The 18,980-nt window shown below is 44.2% G+C and overlaps 1 protein-coding gene across 2 annotated transcripts; it reads right to left on the reverse strand.

The window, feature by feature from the left end:
- Positions 1-704: 704 nt before the first annotated feature.
- On the reverse strand, positions 705-16,707 carry VDAC1 (voltage dependent anion channel 1). 2 transcript variants are annotated; one of them, XM_074838693.1, is made up of 9 exons: positions 16,579-16,707; positions 10,222-10,291; positions 9,599-9,648; positions 8,838-8,990; positions 8,696-8,748; positions 6,265-6,492; positions 3,068-3,218; positions 2,512-2,569; positions 705-1,678 (listed from the first exon to the last, which is right to left on the reverse strand). In XM_074838693.1, exons 2-9 carry the CDS (start codon positions 10,286-10,288, stop codon positions 1,587-1,589), a joined length of 852 nt encoding a protein of 283 aa, XP_074694794.1. In that variant the 5' UTR covers positions 10,289-10,291; positions 16,579-16,707; the 3' UTR covers positions 705-1,586. The 2 variants fall into 2 exon arrangements, with proteins under 2 accessions (XP_074694794.1, XP_074694793.1); XM_074838692.1 differs by lacking the exon at positions 16,579-16,707 and adding an exon at positions 13,882-13,938.
- Between the last annotated feature and the right edge of the window lie 2,273 nt (positions 16,708-18,980).

Below are 18,980 nucleotides of genomic sequence, written 5' to 3' on the forward strand. Positions count from 1 at the left end.
GAGAAAACGAAGATCAAGGAGTCCAAAGGCTTATGGGGACACGGGACAGGCACAGCATGAAGGAACATAAATCAATTTGAGCGTTTGCCACGTTACTGCAAGCTGGTTTGATCGATGAAGTCTGGAAGAGGACCACTTCTCCCAGGAGCGTTAGGTTAAACATCCAAGATAAGGCACACTAGGAAATAGCAAGAGCCCGTGCTAAGAGGGAAGACGGCCAGCGTTGCACAATTTGCAGGCTGTCACTGAGGCAGATCTACGCTCTCAGTGTCGCAACACCGTTGCCTCATGAGGCACGTCCTCCTGTACCACGGCCTCTTGCCGTCTGCACACCACCCACATTGACTGCTTACATATGAAAAAAATACAAAGTTTTAATGAAAAGCCACTGAAGTTTATCCCAACTGGTAACTGTTCGTTGCTCGCACCTATTCATTTATAGAAAGATAATTCAATTTACTGAATTCTGCAATGAAAGATAAACAAGTCACATCTTGTTTCCTCCATGAGCTAAACACATGCGTATGTGCAGCTGCCAGAGCTTAGTGAGCACTAAGAACATGGCCGTGTCTGGAACTCTGACCTACTAAGTATTTTTTGTTTGTGTGGTACAGAATACACACTGAGATGTTGCCAGTCTGCTTCTGGAGCCGAGAATTAATATGAAATTGTTTCTACAATTAATATAAGGACAAAGTAAAAGGTGACATTTCAGTATTTTATTCAAGTTGGGTTTGGGTTTTTTATCCATTTTTAGTAGTGTCAAGTACAGCATTTTGGGGTCTAGTTCCACACAAAATGGAAGACTCTCTAAAAATGTACCCATTTAGTTGCTAAAAAAAAGTGGTAATAAAACAAAAGTCCATTTTAAATTTAGTGATGCAACTACGTGATTGCAGTTACAAAAGACTCTTCCCTGATTATGGCCCTGTTTTACAAGCTTTCCAGTCAGTGCAAGGGAAAGGAACCACAACACAGGACAGGTAGTATTGGCTGAGTCACATCAAACGTCCTCTGCAACGGACTTACACGAGGTGGACAACCTAAAGCATTCTGGAGACAGCTGTAGGTGTAAGAACCAAATAAGACAAGCCATTCATGAAACACCTATCTAAAAAAAAATACATATTAAAAAAATCCCTTTTTCAGACAAGTTTGCACATTCCATCGTGAATTGAAACCGTAAGTGTTGGAACATTTTGCTTATGGAATTAACAGTATAATATAGTGGTCTGTGATTCTTCAAGTCTTGGTTTTTATACCACATTAACATATTCCTTGTGCAGTCGATACATTAGTAAAGGTAATCAATACCTTCCTACGTCCTGTCATGTGGCAGCCGACAGATGTGATGGGCAATAACATTAAAAAAAAAAAAAAAAAAAAAGCCTGGAATTAGGATTTTTTTATGCTTTTGTCTCCGTTTCTTTAACAACATCATTTTTAAAGCTTAGCTGTCTTTAACCAGGACTAGCAGGACTGATACTTAGCAATACTTGCATCCCAGACATAAAACATTGAAAGGTACACTATATTCTGAAGGTAGCTATGCTGTATTTTCAAATTAGCGATTGTAGAATCACTCTTTATGCTTCAAATTCCAATCCTAGACCAAGTTTGTGACCACCTGCGTTGACATTCTTGCCATCCAACAAAGCTGACAGTGTCAGTTTGATACCTGCAAAATGCAGAAATGTGAGAGAAAAGACCAACTGTTAAAACTTGGAAAGAGCTTTATGTTCAGCAAGTGCAGCATCTGTGTTACTGCTTTACTTTCTTGGGTAGCTAGGTTAAGGTAATTTGGCAGCTAGCCTTGTAAGGACTGGGCATTTTAAAACAATTTGCAGATAAGAAATCTTTCTGAATTATGAAAGTTATAATAAACCATGGTGACAGATTCTGCTTTTTATCACTCCAAATAATTAAAGTTCTGAGTCAGTTCACTGCTGCTGGTCTACTGATTAATTTTAGAGTCCAGTATTATGAAAAATTGGGACCTTGATACATACCCACCTTTCTAAACCACTTTAACATCTAGGTATGAAAAGGCCCAAGCCCTGTCTACTGTAATCTCTCATGTCAATCTGCTCGGTATTCTGGCAGCAGATTTATTAGACTACATTAAAATCAATTTCACAGCAGTAAGACTGTCCTCTCCCTGGACCAGGGGACCTTGAGAAAGTCACATTTTCAAGCAAAACAAACTCAGTAATAGGAAGCCTCGGAAAGTACTAAAAATGCATTTACTTATCTGTGAAACACCTAATTGTAGATAAATTTTGTGTAACATAAAAGAGTATCTGACTGGTCAGCGGATGGTGGTCTCTAGTAATTCTGCTCCCAACAGACATCTAAAATTAACAGAGCACTCCCTGGAAAAGTTCATCGCTGGCTGGCTAAGCTGAACAGCCATCTGGCAAAACCAGTCATGTTTTGTCACAAAAAACCCTCTGATATTTCAAGATTAAAATATCACTTTATTGATTCTGAATTTCTTCTGCATAGACTTACCTGGCTTTAAAGTCTGAGTGTATCCTAATCCGATCAGACTGGAGTTGTTCACTTTAGCCTTAAAGGGGAAAAAATACCGTATGTAAATAATTTAGTATCTTTCTTCAAAGCCCTTCCTGCTTGAAAATTAAGGTTAGGGTTAGGTAAACCTTTTAAGGTTAGGGTTAGGTTAGTCTTTTAAGCAGGTAAAGGATTTAATGTTTTAAATCACAGAAGAATCTAGTTAATTTTGCCATAACTCAAATCCAAAATCTCAACGAATCTACAGTCACTATAGAAAATAATGGTTTTAACAGTTTTTAATTTTTTCAAGACTGGCATGACAAAATTTTCAAAATAGTGCCCAACAATACAACAAAACATTCTGTGTCACTTTTAAGGAAAACCCAATAGTTGTGCTCTCATGCTGCCAAAACCAAGGCAAAGAGATCCATGTGCCAACTATGCACCACAGAACTGCATCGAAACCGTTCCTTCCTGTTGCAGAGGTGGCTTCGCATTCCCATTACGAGAGCCTGTTCTCAAATGCTTACAAATGTACATGCATAGCACTCACAGAAAAAGAGGCATCTGGGTCAATCTGATACTTGGCTGCTATTCCAAAGCGCGTGTTGCTGTTACCGGCTGTCCAAGCAAGATTCACAGCGGTTTCCAGTTTATCATTCACCTTCTGGTAAATGGAGCCGCCAAATTCTGTTCCATCATTCCTGGAAGGAATGCATTAGTCTAGTTTTAAACTGCACCCCAAAACAAGTCTTTTTTTGTTTTGTTTTGTTTTTTTTCCCCCAGTAAAATCTATATTTGCAGAACATTCACTTCCAACTCATTTAACATCCCTGTAACAACCAGGATAGACATTAGGCCAGATGGGTTATGAAGTCATTTTTGAATGCTTAAATTCATTGATGAGAACTGTATTTCAACAAACAACTCATGAAACTGAAAAAAAGCCATGACAAACTATCAAAAATAGATTCATAACAACAGCTTCCAATTTTCCCTTCTCTCTCAATGGCAGTCTTTGTAGTAAAGAGATTTATTCTTCTCTGCATACCTCTGAAATAATCATTTTCCCAGGCGTACGGCTCCCTCGTGCCCTGGCAGGGCTGTGCCCCAGTCACCGAGCCCGAGCGCCATCCTAGCGCTGCCCCGTCAGCACGCTTTTACCAGACACAGATGAACTGTATCCGAAGTGAAGATGCCAATTTGATGTCCAAGTCTATTGGCTTTTGCTAATGAATCCCATTCACACTAGTCTTTATGGTACTATAGATATCTCCGTAGTAGAAACTGAAAGGAAACTAATTTTACTTTGCAGAGAGCACTGGCCAACAGCTGAGGGGTGACAGCCTTCTACCACTGCCACCGAGTAGCACAACTTCCAATTACTGCTGACACCAACCTCACACAGGGAATACAGCATGGTAAATAAAATGCAAAACATTAGAGCATGCAGATCATAAGAGCAAAAGACCTCTGAAAGCCTTGCACTCCTTGTAAACCATTTTCGCTCGTTTTCTTAAAAGAGGATATAAACATATTGCACAAAACGGGCTTTAAACCACAGGAAGACCTCTGCAAATTAAATACTTATGATTATTTCTAAACTATGACATAATCTGGTTCCATTATTAGAGTATACCAAAACCTCTAGTGATTAAAAAAAGGGGAAGATTTAGAATCTTTCCACTTTTACCCCTTTGGCCTGATGTTCGTAACAGTTGCACAAACAGTAGTGATGCGCCTATTTAAAAGTTCAAGCAATAGCAGCAGCCTTTTAAAGTGTTAGAGCAATTCTTCCAGAAAAATACTACAATACTTACTTCAGATAAGACTGAAGCTCACATATAACTGCATGTGCTTGGCTCTCAAGAAAAGGAGGGATTAAAAAGGACTGAGAAGAGCTGGTTATGCAGGCAGATTCTGTGCAAGGTTCCCACACAGCTCTGTCTTGACCTGCAACATTAGGGGGGGGCGGTCTGAGCTATGCTTAAAAAATGAGGAAAGTCATATTTAAAACTAGAAATTATCCAGCCCTACCTCCCTTTAGTTATTATTTATTATTAAATAATAATTATAATGAAAAAGTCAAACCTCCTTTTAATTCTGATAGTAATTATAGCACTTGTCAGATGTAGATAAAAAAACATTATCCCCCTATGAAAATTAGTACAGTAAAGCATCATTAAGGAAAGTAACTTGCTGAAGTCCCCAGCTGGTCTGTGTAAGGCCAGGAACAAAAGGTGATGCTTCAAACCCCACCTAGTGAAATCAGCAGCTCTGCCACAGCGTCCCTGTGAAGCACTGACCTGTCCAGATGAAACAACCGAGCAGGACAGTGAGGGGAGTTGCACACACAACTGTTTCTCAGGTTATATAAAGCCTCTGACACATTTCAGAGCTGAAACACGTCAAATACCTAACTAATCTATTAATACCAATAAATAAGGTTTCTATTCATATCACACGTTTATGGTTTTGCTTGTCAATTGGTAGAGTATGAATATTAAATAAATGAGGCATCCTCCTGAAGATGATTTATCATCCATGTACGGTAACAGCGACCTAAGAAACGGATGCCAGGAATCCAAGAAACAGTACAGCAAGATCTGAGCCCTGCTGCTGTTAAAAATTTATTTTCTGCTGTTGCTTTAATTAAGAGTAATAATAATTACAGCGTTTTACAACAAGAGCCAATAATACAATGTTTTGAACTGCTACAGTACAACAAGGTTGAAAGTCATTGTGCTTGAAGGAACAGCTCCTAACTACTGAGTAGAGGGGGACCCCGCATATTGTTTTGATGAAAGTTTTCTGCCCACATTTTTGGGCTTTGGCAATCCTTCAAACATCCCATCTGGGCTGTGAAGGTTCAATTGTTCTGTGAGGCAGTGTGAGCTTCCTAAACCAGATCTCTGCATGAAACAGAACAGAAAAAGCCTTTGAAGAAGCAGCTCCAGGAAGGCAGAACAGTTGTTCAGCCCCCAAATGGGAACAGCCTGCAATAGCTCTGCTACATGCAAAATATCCAATTACCCAAGGGAATGGGAAAGGGGGGGCTGGGGAATGGATTAGGGATTGCCTAATCTTAAAAAAACATCTTCCCCAAAGGCATAAATTGCTTATTTAAGAGGAACGCGAGACAGAGAATTAAGGTTTTTATAGAATTTGGTCCTGGTTTCCCACTGTTCATGCATTCAGAAAGGACAAATGCTTGTGTAAATAGATTATTAGGAGTTATAATACTAAAACAAACTTTTACACCGTGTCCCTTCCAGTACTAAAACAAACCCAGTCCATATCTCTTCCAGTCACTTCCTTTTGCCTGTTCTTGTTCTAATCCTCTGATTAACTCTTTCATCTACAGATCAGACCACCATTTTGTTTGATTTTGACATGTGCAAAAGGAAGGCACTGCTTTTATTTCAACTCTCACAAAGACTATTTTTATAACCCACTTGTTTTATTATTCTGCTAAGAGATTCTGCTAATCCTTATCTGTTAGAAAGATCAACACTGGATGCTTGGGTGCTCAGTGAGTTCCAGTTCCTTCTATCATGCACTCCCTCACCCACATAATTCAAAGAAAAGTTAATGCAGCTAAAAAAATGCAGCTTGCCTTCTTAAACGAAGAAGCAATTTCAAATCCACCATCCCTCTTTCACCACTGCTGAAACTCCATCCCTTTCATTGTTCTGGTAAGCAGCAAAATCCTTTCAAATTCCTTTCTAATGCCTGTCTGCCAATACTTACACGTTAGTATGAAGCTGGAATTCATCTGTCTTATAGCCAACAGCAAAATTGCTCTGGGTTACTCTAGACTTTGTTGTCTCAAAAGTCATTTGGTAACCTGCCAGCCACCCCTCGTAGCCAACCACCAGGGCTCCACGTATTGAAGGACCAGCAATATCAAAATCCATGTCGCAGCCAATGTTGATGTGTTCCCTTTTGTACCCTGTCTTAACTTTAGCACTCTTTTTCCTGAAGAGAAAAGAAAGAATCTTGTATCTTTGAAAAGGTACACTCGTAGGTAGCAATTCAATCAAATCAATCACTTTAACTCAAGGTCATAGTTCTTGAAGACAGAGTATACACACCTGGGGAGCCACATGGCATCTCACCTTCTTACCTTCCACATTTGCAAAACCCTAATTCAGCTACAGCGAATTATTTGCAATCAAGCAGTAAAATGCAGTGTGGCGCCCCACTAGGCACTTCTGGGCTGTGTTCTGAAAAGCAGCAGCACAATAAACCAGATGGGAGGTGACAAAAACAAATCCTCATCTCCAACTAATCTGATGGTTTTGGAAGTTTGGTAGATGCAGGGAAGGAAGGGAAACTGTGGCAGTTTACAGGTTTGCCTCAGAAAGTCAATAGTAGTTGGCCTGTCCGAAACAATTTTTAGACAATCCTAGTGAACTGGGTAATTTCATTTACTGTGACAGATGTCAAAAAATCATTACTTTGCCTCTGGGCAAGTCTCTGCTGCTAAGGAAGTCAGCTGCTTCAATGGCTCTGACACCCTGTTCTCCCCTTAGGATGCTTTATGAAGTTTAATGGTTGCAGCCATTGGAAAGGCTGCCAGGTTAATGCAGAAATAAACTTTCCTGAGTCACTTGTTTCTTTTTATACTATTGGCCAGAACAGTGTTTTCTCATGTGTCTTTAGGTCGGTTTACATCAAGGGTACAGACAGTCACAAGGCAAGAGAGTTATGTCTAATATATTCAGCTACTCTTATTTAAGATTTTATTCTTCTCTTTTTACCTTACAAGCATCTCCTGTCTTTGACCAAATCTTTTACTAAAATTTTTCCGGAAAAGTCAGGCTAATTTGAAATTTCACATCAACCTTTCACTTCAGCTAAGCAAAAACGGTCTCCAAGAACTGTTTCAATGCTGTATCAGACGCACATAGAGATTGCTCTCTCTTTTTATTATTTCAGACTCAGGAATTTCTTGTGTTTTGCAAAATCAGAAATAAAGAGGAGTGTCGAAAGCACTCAGCATTAGCTCGTCTGCAACTTCTGTAAAAGTCAGTGGTACCTCTCCCACCAATGTCAACAGGGACAGAGGCAAGCTAGCACAGAGCACTCCTAAGACTTTCCCTGTTGAAAGACTCATCACAGCCCCTAAGTAGTAAGGAAAGGGGAGAAGATGTCCTGTATTCAGACATGATGCATCCCTGTCAACCTAAACCAGGTCACATCAGGACTAAATCTCACTCCATTTATTCAAACTGTAATAGTCCTCCCACAAGGCAATCGTTATAACTCAGATACTGCAGCATATGTGAAGTGTCTAAGAAACAGCTACAGAGCTCTAACTCGTCATTCTCATGCAAGGTTTTTTATTTCTTTAAGAATCCTACCCGTTAAATAACTATCAACAAACACTAGAGATTATTCTGGTTAACAAATACAAAAATATCTAGTTAATCTAGAATTAGGAGTGGACTGGAAGCAGCTGACAATGCAGGACACGACATCTAAAAGACAGAGTGAAACCTCCACTGGGACTGTAACCCTGGCAGCCTGCAGTGCAGCACTGCTGCTCTGGGAAGCTAACGTGCAGAATATTTTGACTCACTGGCAGCACTGCCTGCAAAAAGATAATCAGGGGGAAAAAATAAACCAACATCTAGACCTACAGCTGCTGCTTAATCCCTCTGGCCCACATAAAACGTGGCATCCAATCGCTGTGTCAGAAATACTCGTCCACCACCAAGGCACGCTGTGGCCAGCAAGAATTCAGATGATAAATTCAGCTCGGGAGAAGAGCCCAATTACTGTGTCGACCCATTAGAGCAGTGGCCAACTGGCTCCCAGAGCTCGTTAAGCTTTGCATTACAGCTGACTTGTTTAGCATTTTTATTCAGACAGTGGCTCATCCTCCGACATGGCCAGAAATTAGCAACAGGAGTGCAAACAAAACCTTGTCTTCCCACCCTAACTCTGACTAAAATTTTCAAGTTTGTATTTAAAAGTTTGCTTGCTATACTTTAGGATTAAAAAGGGATTGTTAATACTAAGATTTAAATCAGATGTGCATAGTTTCATCACACACAGACTGATTATTAACTGTCTCAATATCTTAGGACAGAAGGAGTAAAGAAGAAAGACAGTATTCTGGAAAACGAAAACAAAAAATGCCTTTTTTCGTCACTCAAGCTTACTCACTTCTTACCCAGTGTTAGGAGAGAAGGAGGAGTCAAATGTCAGCTTCAGGCCACGTGCAAGCTGAACAGAAAAGAAATTCACTGGTTGGATTCATAATTAGGATTGTCATAAATTAATTTGTAAATTGCATCTTTTGAGACAAAAATTACCTGATCTTCAAGAGTAATCTCAGTGCCTAGTGTGTTGTCAGTGTTCCACTTTTCTGTGAACATCAATCCATATTCCACCCATTTGTATTTTGTTTCCAAACTACCACTAACTTTGCTCGTTTCTGAGTTTGCTGAACCTGAGCTTGTAAATTCCTAAAAGGAAAAAAAAATTACATATATACATTTTATATATATATATATTTGCATGCTAAGGGAATGGATGTGGGACAGGAACGTGGATAAGCCTTACCAGCAGCGTAACACAGAATAAGGTGCTAGTTAGTACAAGGTGATTCTGTGAATCAGCACGCAAGTCTGCGAAGGCTTCACAGAGATATTCTAAATCTTGGCTCCAATACACAGTTACACTGCAACTATACGTGTTTAGTGACTGCTAAGGAAAAGAGCGTGCAGGACATTTGGAAACCAGCCTACTTCTGCTCGCTCAATCCAGTAAAGCAAGAGGGAGGCACTGACGCTTCCTCCGAGCACAGGCCACGGCCATGGCCTCGAACAGCAGCACGATTTTCATAGTGAGCAATTACCATGGTTGCAAAGGAGCTCTTCACTGCATCTTCTACTCTAATTCGTGCACAGTCTTGTATATTACACAAAAATTATAAATGTAAAGTAACTTGCAAGGTTATAATATATCTAAAAATTCGTAAGGGGAGAGTAAGATATTCTACTTTTAAAAAGAAATATGCAGTAGACACAAGAACATTGCAATGTTTTGGATATCAATGTCTTTCCAAACTCACCAGTCCATTTTCAGATTTTGTTTTCAAATCAAGTTTTATTAACCCAAAACCTAGAAGATGAGTAAAAAATATGAATTATATATATGTTAACCTGAAAAGCACGTCCGATTTATTTCTTAAAACTCCCTTCTAAATCGCCTGTGAACTATTAAAAAAATAAACCAAGGGTAAAGTTATCAAACCACGTGTTTTTATGAAGCAGATTATGCAGCTCATACTCACTCCACACAGCACTTGACTGATTAATCCTACTGACCTCAGCAATATAATTGGGACCAAATTAGGTAATAATGTCTTTATTCATACTGAACAGCATTTGGTTCATAAGCAAACTACTGACATCAGTGATCCTATTCATGATACAAGGAAACAGTCAAAATACCACACACAATTTTTCTTTCAAAACAGACAACAGTCCAATGGGAACAGGAAGAATTTTGTCAAAAGAAAAGTAAGTTACCCTCCTTTTCCAGCCAGCAAGGGGAATGTGATGCTACAATAGAGAATTCTCTGGATTATAATGGAAATTATTGGAATATTTATCAGACAAAGGTAACAAAATCCTAACAGTTTCAGGAATCAGGCAGACAGCAAAAGACCAAATTTATTGTGGCTTTATTTACCATATCCCTTGGTGAAAACATCTCTGGCAGATTTGCCCAGATCAGCGTAAGCAGGTGGAACAGCCATTTTCTGGGGAAAAAAAAAAAGGGGGGGGGGGGGAAATCACAGTGTTCAGAACCATATTTAATTCATTTATGCGCAAGAAACCTAAGCCCATTTCAGCCAGTTTTAGTTTCTATCCACCACCTACCAATTAAATACAGCCTGAAGAAAGCAGCTGTAGAAAATCATGTGATTTTAAGTTGCTCAGTAGCCAGCAGAAGCAATTACCATGTATTTGCCACTGAGGACAAGAAACAGGTTGTAGACCAAATATATATATATATATATATATGTATAAAAGAACCAGTCTGTGCCTTTCCAAAGAGTTAACTCTTGTTCTCTTATCAGTATAACTGCATGAACAAACAACTTCTCTTTATAGAACCATTTCTTGGAAACATTTCTCCTGTTTCTTGCAATGGATCTTGCACTGTGATGCAAAGCATTAGGGCCCCAAGTCACCCACAGGAAATCTATCCAAGACAGGCATCTAGCACCAGCAGCAGCCCTCTCCCCCTAATTCACAGCAGCAAATAGGTAACATTTATGTTAGCAAAATGGACAAACGGTCATTCTTCTGCTTCAGTTTTCTTTGACTTTGCTACTGCTGTTAATGGGTTAAGAGGTCTCCTTAGTCATTGACCTTTAAGTGTTTTTCTGTTCATCAGCTGGGAAGAAAATGAGCCTGCTGAGAAAAATTAAGACAGAAGGGATGCTACGCTGTGAAGTCAGGCAGTCAGGATGGTAGCCACAACCCCAATTCAGCAGCCAAACGCAGACTAGAGCTCTCTGCAAAGCCTGGAGCGAGGCAGCAGCCCGACGGCGCGGACACTGCCGGGGCAGCTTTCTCCGTCATGTTTCCTTTGGTGGGATGCCCGCGTCGCCATGGAGGTCCTCACTTTCCCATCTTCAGCAGGCCCTGGCCGTTCTTAGTTCAGTGGCCACCCACAGGAAATTTAATGCAGCCTGTTTTCTCTGCCACTGAGAAAACTGTCTCATAGTATACGGAGGAGAAAAGATGATCCTGAGAGGAACAAACTGACCAAATCTACTTTCTTATCCAAGTACAGTGATTTGTTCTAAGGAAGCAAAGCCAAAAGATCTGAAATGGTGCACACCTTCTGTCCTTATAGACGAGATTTCATAATTTTAGAAAAGCAAAGGAGATGAATCAAACTTCTAAAGCCGGTCCTCTCAATGCCAGATGTTGCACTAAAATTCCATATCCCAAAACTTTCTGGTTATGCAAAAGTAATAAGCAGTTTATTACACAAGCGTGCAAATGCTTTAAATTGCCTGCCAATCCTGACTCCAGACTATTCAACGTTAAGCAGAAAACTATTTCTTTAAACCACAAACCAAACAGCTAGCTCTGAACACGAGGGCTCTTCTGGCTGTAGACTAGGATGCAGTTCTCTGGGCGAGCACACCAACCCGCGACTATCTGATCGGGAGCTTCAGCAGTCACTCAACGCCTCGAGCACTCCATCCAACAAGTTGTTGCCTGTTAAAGCAGGATATTGCTACTGCATAAATGAAGAATCCCTATCCCAGAGGGAACAAAACGGATCTGGTGGCTAAATAAAAGCAAACAGACTTCTCAGAACATAAATAAAGTAGGATACAATGGTGCATACTAAGATGTAGCTTCAGTTGCAGAGACTACCTGGATGCATGTCATCTCTTTCCAGTTATAATTCAGTAATATGATGCAGCCCCAAATATGTAAGTAGTTAAACAGGTTTTTTTTTAAAAAAAAAAGGAAAAAAAAGTATTCCATACTCCAAAACAGTTTTAGCTGCTTATATTAGACCTAAATGTCTGGGGTTTGTGCAAACATGAAAGCAGGGATTTAACGTTTATACACAATAGCAGCCTTTAAAAAAAAAGAAAAAAGAAACATACGCACAAAAAAACCCCAAACCGAGTATTAACAGATTTCTTTAAGTAATTCCTCTGCTCGTTATTAAAGTCACTAGAGGCAGAGTGCAACGCCCCTGCTTGGAGATCATACCTTAAAGTCGAGCTAAGGCAGCACTCCAGAGAGGGAGGGACGGCAGGATTCACTAAGGGCTGTGCCTGTTCAGGAAATGCAGCCCGGTCTCCTGAGAACCCTCTGATGGGTACTTCCATTTAGCATCATCAAAAATTAAAAATCTTCAAAATCCCTACACTTGAAAATCAAATAAGCCTTGCTTTGAAAGATAATGCACTGTTCTGCCAGCTGCACTTCGGAATCTACCAGATATATTTTGTCAACAGCCCCTTTGAGTCACTTCATAAAATCAAAATATTTTCTTGAAAACTGAAGGCTGTATTGTTTTGGTTTGGATTCTGTAGGTGGTGATTTTCCCTTATTCAAGCCCATGAAGCCAAGTTTTGCTCCCAGTGACGTTGGTGTATCTGCACTGGATGTGGCCAGGCTCGGCGGGCGGATGAGCGGTGACAGGCTGCTCCACTGCTGCCGTCTGGGCTGCGGCTGCACGACAGTGGGAGACGTCGAGATCTCCACTTAGGCAATTACTATAATTAAGGGACAATATTGAAAGCCAAATCCCTGCCGGTTGTAAGTCAAATCATGTAACACACACAGAGCAAGGTGTTTAAAATTGCTGAGTGTGGAAAACACTACGAGCTAGGTACGTGGTGGTTAACCTTGCTGTTGTCAGCAAGAACAAAAATAATTATTTCTGTTTGCACTGGCTAATCAGAAGCCTCTTGTTTAACAGATGGAAAACAAAACTGATTACATCCTGTGCAAGTGCAGGTTGTAAGACAAGCATGCTTAACAGGGATTCAAACTCTTAAAGGATCAAGGAATGGCCGTGGCCAAGTGCCCTTGCTTTTCACCAGTGGGATTCCAGCACATTAACTCAGATTAGGTTAGGGCTGAAATGAATTCATTGATTTTATCCTCGTCCAACTGCAGATAGCTCAGAGTGGCTACATACCTCAACTCCCGCACAAAGAGGCCAAGTAGAATACATATAAAGTGCTCTAAGTAGGAAAATATTTTCATTCTCTTGAGTAGAAAATTCTGTAGCACACGCAAGTCAGGGCTGAAGAAAACCCGAACAGAGGAGTTAGTTCCAAGTGCTGCTGTGAGCACCACCTCTATGAATTTATAACTGAGAAAATACAAAGCTTCCTTTGGAGCTGCAGGACCCAAGAGCCAGCCCTAGAGAAGATTTCATTGAAGACAAAGCATTTCCAGCAGGACAAATCTGAATATTTTCCAGTGTCACAGATGGCAAAGTTTTCACCCTACGATGCAGTTCTGGGCAATTAAATCAAAATCAGCCCTATGTGCAGCAAACCCGCGGGATGCCCTTGGCAAACGCAAGGCCTGGCTGCAACCAAAGGAAAACTCATCTCTGCTTGGTAACTCTCTTGTGTGGCTAAATTAAAGTTTCCTGCACAGGCATATCAACTTCATGATATTTACATGAGGGGAAGGAGCAATCTAAAAATTTAAGATGAGAATAAAATCCATTACAATAATAAAATTCCCATGAAGACATTGGGAATCTATCAGATTCAAGACTAAGAAAATAAAAAGGCTGGACGTAACCTTAACTCTATCCACAATTTTTCCTAATAAATTTGAACTCGTGTACCATTTCTTGATGGTAACAGTGGTTCTGAAGATTCCAGCTCCCCGTCTCCACAAGCAGTACCTCTGGAAGGATGACAGCGGCAGAGGTGACACGTAACAGCTGCTGGGGACACGTCCCACCGGCGTGTGAGCTGGGAGGGACAGACAGCATTGGGTTATGAGACTGGGTACAGTCTGTCTGCGTGAGGGAAAAAAGCTCACAAGGTTCTCTTGCCTCAAGATTAAAAAAAAAAACCAACCAAATTTATTTATCATTTATGTCCTACATTAAAGGAAAAATTATTTCTTGGTATGAAGCAACTTTCAAGCGCCTTTCTGGACCCCCAGCCTGTTGCAGTGTCATTTCCCAACCAATGTATGTTGTATCAATAAATAGATCACGCAGGACAGTGCTTTTGCTCTCAGGCAGAACACGGCCCAGCTCTCTCTGCGTGCCATGGCCACCAGCTCCGCACAGCCGCCGTGTCCCTGTCCCACCGTCCGACATCCCGGGCTGCCGACTGAGCACAGTGCTGGCTCCACAGTTTGGGTTTTATGATCCAGCTCCCAAATCCATTCAAGCTCTGACTACAGCCTGCTTTGAATCTTCAGAAGCCTAATTGTGCCAAGATTTAAAAACACACATAACGCTAAATACATGAGTAGTCCCACTGAGGTCAAACATCAAGCTCGGCACTTTCACGAGTCTTTTGAGAAGCCAGTACAAGCACGCGATTTGTAAATACTCTGCATCATGGGACACAATACTTACAACACTTTTGCCCCAACTTGCTACTGTGCCGACATCGTATAATCCATGCACCACTATGACTCAAAATTTAAGACTCTGGAGTCCACAATTTGTTTCATGCAGGTATTAGTAAACCCATGCAGCGTCCCTCTGACACTCGCAGGATCACAGCCTTCCTACCGCAGCTTGGCTTTTGAACTACATACACGATGGAGCAGATTTAGCTTTTAAAGTTTGGTTTATGCAGTATCTCTGTAGCCCAGTAAAAACAGGAGCATAGAGGAGATAAACCCCTTAGAAGCAAATGTGTTATTTAGTCTATACCAATATTTATGGAATTAAAGAAAGCAAGCCTGCTCATAATTGTATGGGTATAAATTAAGAACGACAGCGTTGCACGGCAACCCCTAATTAAACTATCACATGTAAGTATCAATTAAACAAAGTTGGGGGATATTGCAGCCTGCTGGAGCAGCTGTAGTTACTAAAACTGCAAGGGACGAACAAAGAATGACATACCCTACACGTTTAAATTAAAAATTAACTATCTGTTCCCTTCCAATCTCTGCAGGGAAGAGGAGCAGCGCTGCTGTCCCCCCAGCACGGCGCAGGGGCAAGGCTGGCACGTGCCCCGGCACAGCGCTCAAGAAGGGACATGTCCCCCGCTCCCGGCCCTGCTGCAGGAACACCCAGCGCCAGATCAATGGCGATGACTAATTAAAAATGGCCTTTTGTCTGCCAGCACGATTTGCCAGCTTGCTCCCCTCGCGCAGAAGAGGAGCATCCACCACTCCGGAGCCTGGGCCTGCAGCAGAGGCCAAAGGCAGGAGGGCCTGCGCTGTGCTTCCTGACTGCACCCCGCAGAGATGGGGACATCCCTCCTGCTGCTATGGCAACCGACAGCCGTGTCCCACACACCGTCACACCCCCCAAAACACAGGCAGGGAGAAAAGGTGCAGGCTGTGGATCAGCATAAACCTTCAACGGAGAGTGCTGGGGGGAGGGATCCTTCCAGGGTATCTTTTCAACAGTGCAAAAGCCCATTTTTGAAGGAATTCTGACAAAATTTCACAGCTGAAATGCCATGAGACAGGTGATTATTCAACCATCCATTGCACCGAACAAAACTGACTGCAACGCGCTCCTGATCCTCACTAGACCCGTCTGAGAAACGAGATGGGATCTGTCTGGCTATAAATATTCCCCACAGACACAACCCTGCGTTGGTCAGTCAGGATGAGTCAGCTCCACTTCATTTTCAGAAAATTTTACTTTTTTTTTTTTTACAAATGCCCAAAGACCAAATGAGTCTTTCAGCCTCCAGCAAGAGTTGTTCCCAGCGAGGGCTGTGACGAGGCAGAATGGAGACAACTGCACCGCTGCTCCCTGCTTGGTTTGGGAGGGGAAAACCAAGTCGAGATTTTTATTTTTTTTTTAAACTGACATTATTCCCCCCAAGTAGTTTGAAAATAAGCAGAATTAAATGACACAAAAATCACTTCGGCTGCTTGAGGTGCACGTCAGGATAAATTTGCCAACCTGCAAGAAAGCTCCCGGGGTGCGGCTGAGCGAGGCGGGAGGGATGTCACCGCTAACACGGCGCGAAATCCCGGGCTGGCGCGGCCACCCGCGACCTTTGCTCCCCGGGGAAACGTGAGAAACGACCCAACGCCTTGGTCCACGCACCCCCGTGGCCTTCGAGGGGCCGCGGCGGGCGAGGCGTCACCCCGCTGTCACCGTCCCCCCAGGCCCTCGACAGCAGGGCCCCCATCTTGTCCTGCCCCGCGTTACGTAAGGAAACGGCTGTCCCCGTTCCCACGGGCCGCGGGTGGCTCAAACCCACCCCGGGGATTCCCACCCGTGACCGCGGATCCCCCGCACAGCCCCTCTCCAAGGTTGGGAGGGGGCAGCGCGGGGACGATCCCCGGGGACCCCCCGAACCCCCCTCAGCGCCCGTTCCCGCCCTACCTGGCCCCGGCGCGGCGGCAGCGGCCTGCGCCGCGCTCCCGCCTCGGCCTCGGCCTCCTCCGGCGGCGGCGGCGGCCCCTGCCCGGCCCTGCCCGGCGCCTCCCCGGGCTCTGCGGCGGCGGCGGCTGCGTGATGGCGGGCGGGGACGGGCGGGGAGGGGAGGGGAAGGGCGGGCGGCGGGGCGGGCCTTGCCGCCGCCCCGGGACTCCCCCACCGGGCAGCCCCTTCCCCGAGCGGCAGCGGGACAACGGACCGCACCGGGTGATGCTCCCCGAGAAGCACCGGGAACCCCGGCGGCCCCCGAGAGACCCGGGGCACCCGCAGCCTCGGGGGTGGCTGGGTACCAGCATCCCCAGCTCCCCGTTTAGTTAGAATTAAATTAGAATTCCCTAGAATTAAACCCTAACTCGCCATCTCATGAAAAATTCCCATTCCCGAGATTCTTGGTGAGCCAAGAGCAGCCAGAGAGGAGGACGGGAGAGTTTGGGAGAGAGTTTTTGGGCAGGTGAAGGCCGAAGGAGCTGTCAGAGGGATGGGGGAGGCAGCAAGCCTCCCCGCGCAGAGATGCTGCAGTGAATTGGGGAGCTTTACATCGTTACGGAGCTTTACACCATTCGGGAGCTTTACATCTTTCATAACTCCCACTCAGACACATGAATCAGCGCTCACAGCTTACAGCGAGGCTGGGGCTGAGTCCGGAACAAAATTGTCCCGGTGTCAAAAGGTCAGGCAGGGAGTGCTCCGCTGTCAGAGAGGAACAGAGGCTGAGGCTGGCTGGTCTTCAGCACGAGGTATAAAATCAGCCCTTTGCTGCCGGAGGCTCCTGGCAAGCTCAGAGCATCACCTGCAAGAGAAACGGGAGAATCATCCCACCCAGAAAACTGCTGGTGTTCTTGATAGTCACCCTTCTGGCCTCAGAGTCTGGAGATTTTTGTTCAAAATAACTGCTGAGAGTTCACACCCCACCCACACAAATATTTTTTCTTTTTTACAGGGACTTCTTCCCTACTCTTTCTCCCTTGCACAGTGGGAATGGACGGCGAGAGGCAGTTTCCCTGCTTGTGCTCTTGCCTGGCTGATGCCTTTGCTCTCCCAGCAGCATCTCTCCGGAAAGGCACCGCTCCCACGGCCGTCACGGGGCTGTACCCACAGCAGGCGCCTGCCCCGTGCCCCCGCACACCCGGCAGCAGAGGTCGGAGTCATCCTGCTCAGAAACGCGACTGGAGCACACGCACACAGCACTTGTGAGTTTTGAATCAGGGTTCAAACTAAAACTCTGCAAGGGAGCTTATTTTGAACAAGAACATATAAATGAAGTGACGTGTGGGATTCAGTGAGATCTCAGAATTTCTTGGCATTCACGATGGGGTGGTAGAGGGGAAGGGGCTGCGTGTAGCCACGCACAGACCTTGGAAATGCATCAAAGGCTGAAGTAATTGTGCCCGATACCAACTCCACGTTAAAATAAAGTGCACAGTCTGTCACCAGGATAGGAAGCAACAGAAACAAGAGGGCTCTTTCAAATTTGGAGAGTTACCTCTAACCACAGCCAGTCTGCTGATCCAGCTTCCCAGGCAACCCTACAAGCGTGGGTTTCGTAACCAGAGCACGGGGTTGAAATCAGGGTGACATGTCAGCTTTGGGCAGCCTCTCGGCGCTGCCGCTCACGGCAGCCCGTGCCTTCCCTCTTCCTCCGTGCTCTGGGGCTTGTCGGAGCCTGCCCTGGGCTGACTTCACTCACCTCCCATGAAAAAACCTAGCCCAGCAAAAACAGCTGGGCAGCTTTCCGCATTAAACCCCAGCACCCAAGAGTCAGAGGAGGGAGGGAAGAGAGGGAGCTGCCGGCACAGCGGCAGGACCCTGGAGGGGAGCAGAGCCCAGGACAGCCCCCGTCATCCCTTTGCCCCAGGGTGGGGGGCCAGACGGTTCACAGGACGTCCCCTCTGTTATGGGCACAGGGAAACATTTGGCTGGCACCTGCAGCACCAATAACGCGGCAGCAGTTGAGCCCTCACCACATTATTTTGCAAGTCCATCTTGCACACACGCTATTTACCCTGCGTTTGACTTTCCTGGTTTTCCTCCTTCAGGGCTTTCACCCCCACAGCCTCAGCCTGAGCCTTTCCCCTTCACCAGCAAGACCAAGAAGAAACCACCCAGGCCCCCCGCCCCACACTTAGCCCTTCCAGCCCCGTAGCACACTCGGGGTTCTCAGGATCTCCTTGGGGGTGTCAGTGGTTGAGATTAATTTTCACTGGCTGCCTCTGCTGTAGAGGCTGGGAGGATGCCACAGGTGGGTAAGAGCGAGCAGAGGGAGAAGGTGTTTAGTATCTGTGCAGAAAGAATTTTTCATTACTTTCTGGAACATGCATCTACCAAAAGATGGCAGCAAATCTCCTCGT

This window comes from Strix aluco, chromosome 13 (genome assembly GCF_031877795.1).
Source record: "Strix aluco isolate bStrAlu1 chromosome 13, bStrAlu1.hap1, whole genome shotgun sequence".
Taxonomy (NCBI): domain Eukaryota; kingdom Metazoa; phylum Chordata; class Aves; order Strigiformes; family Strigidae; genus Strix; species Strix aluco.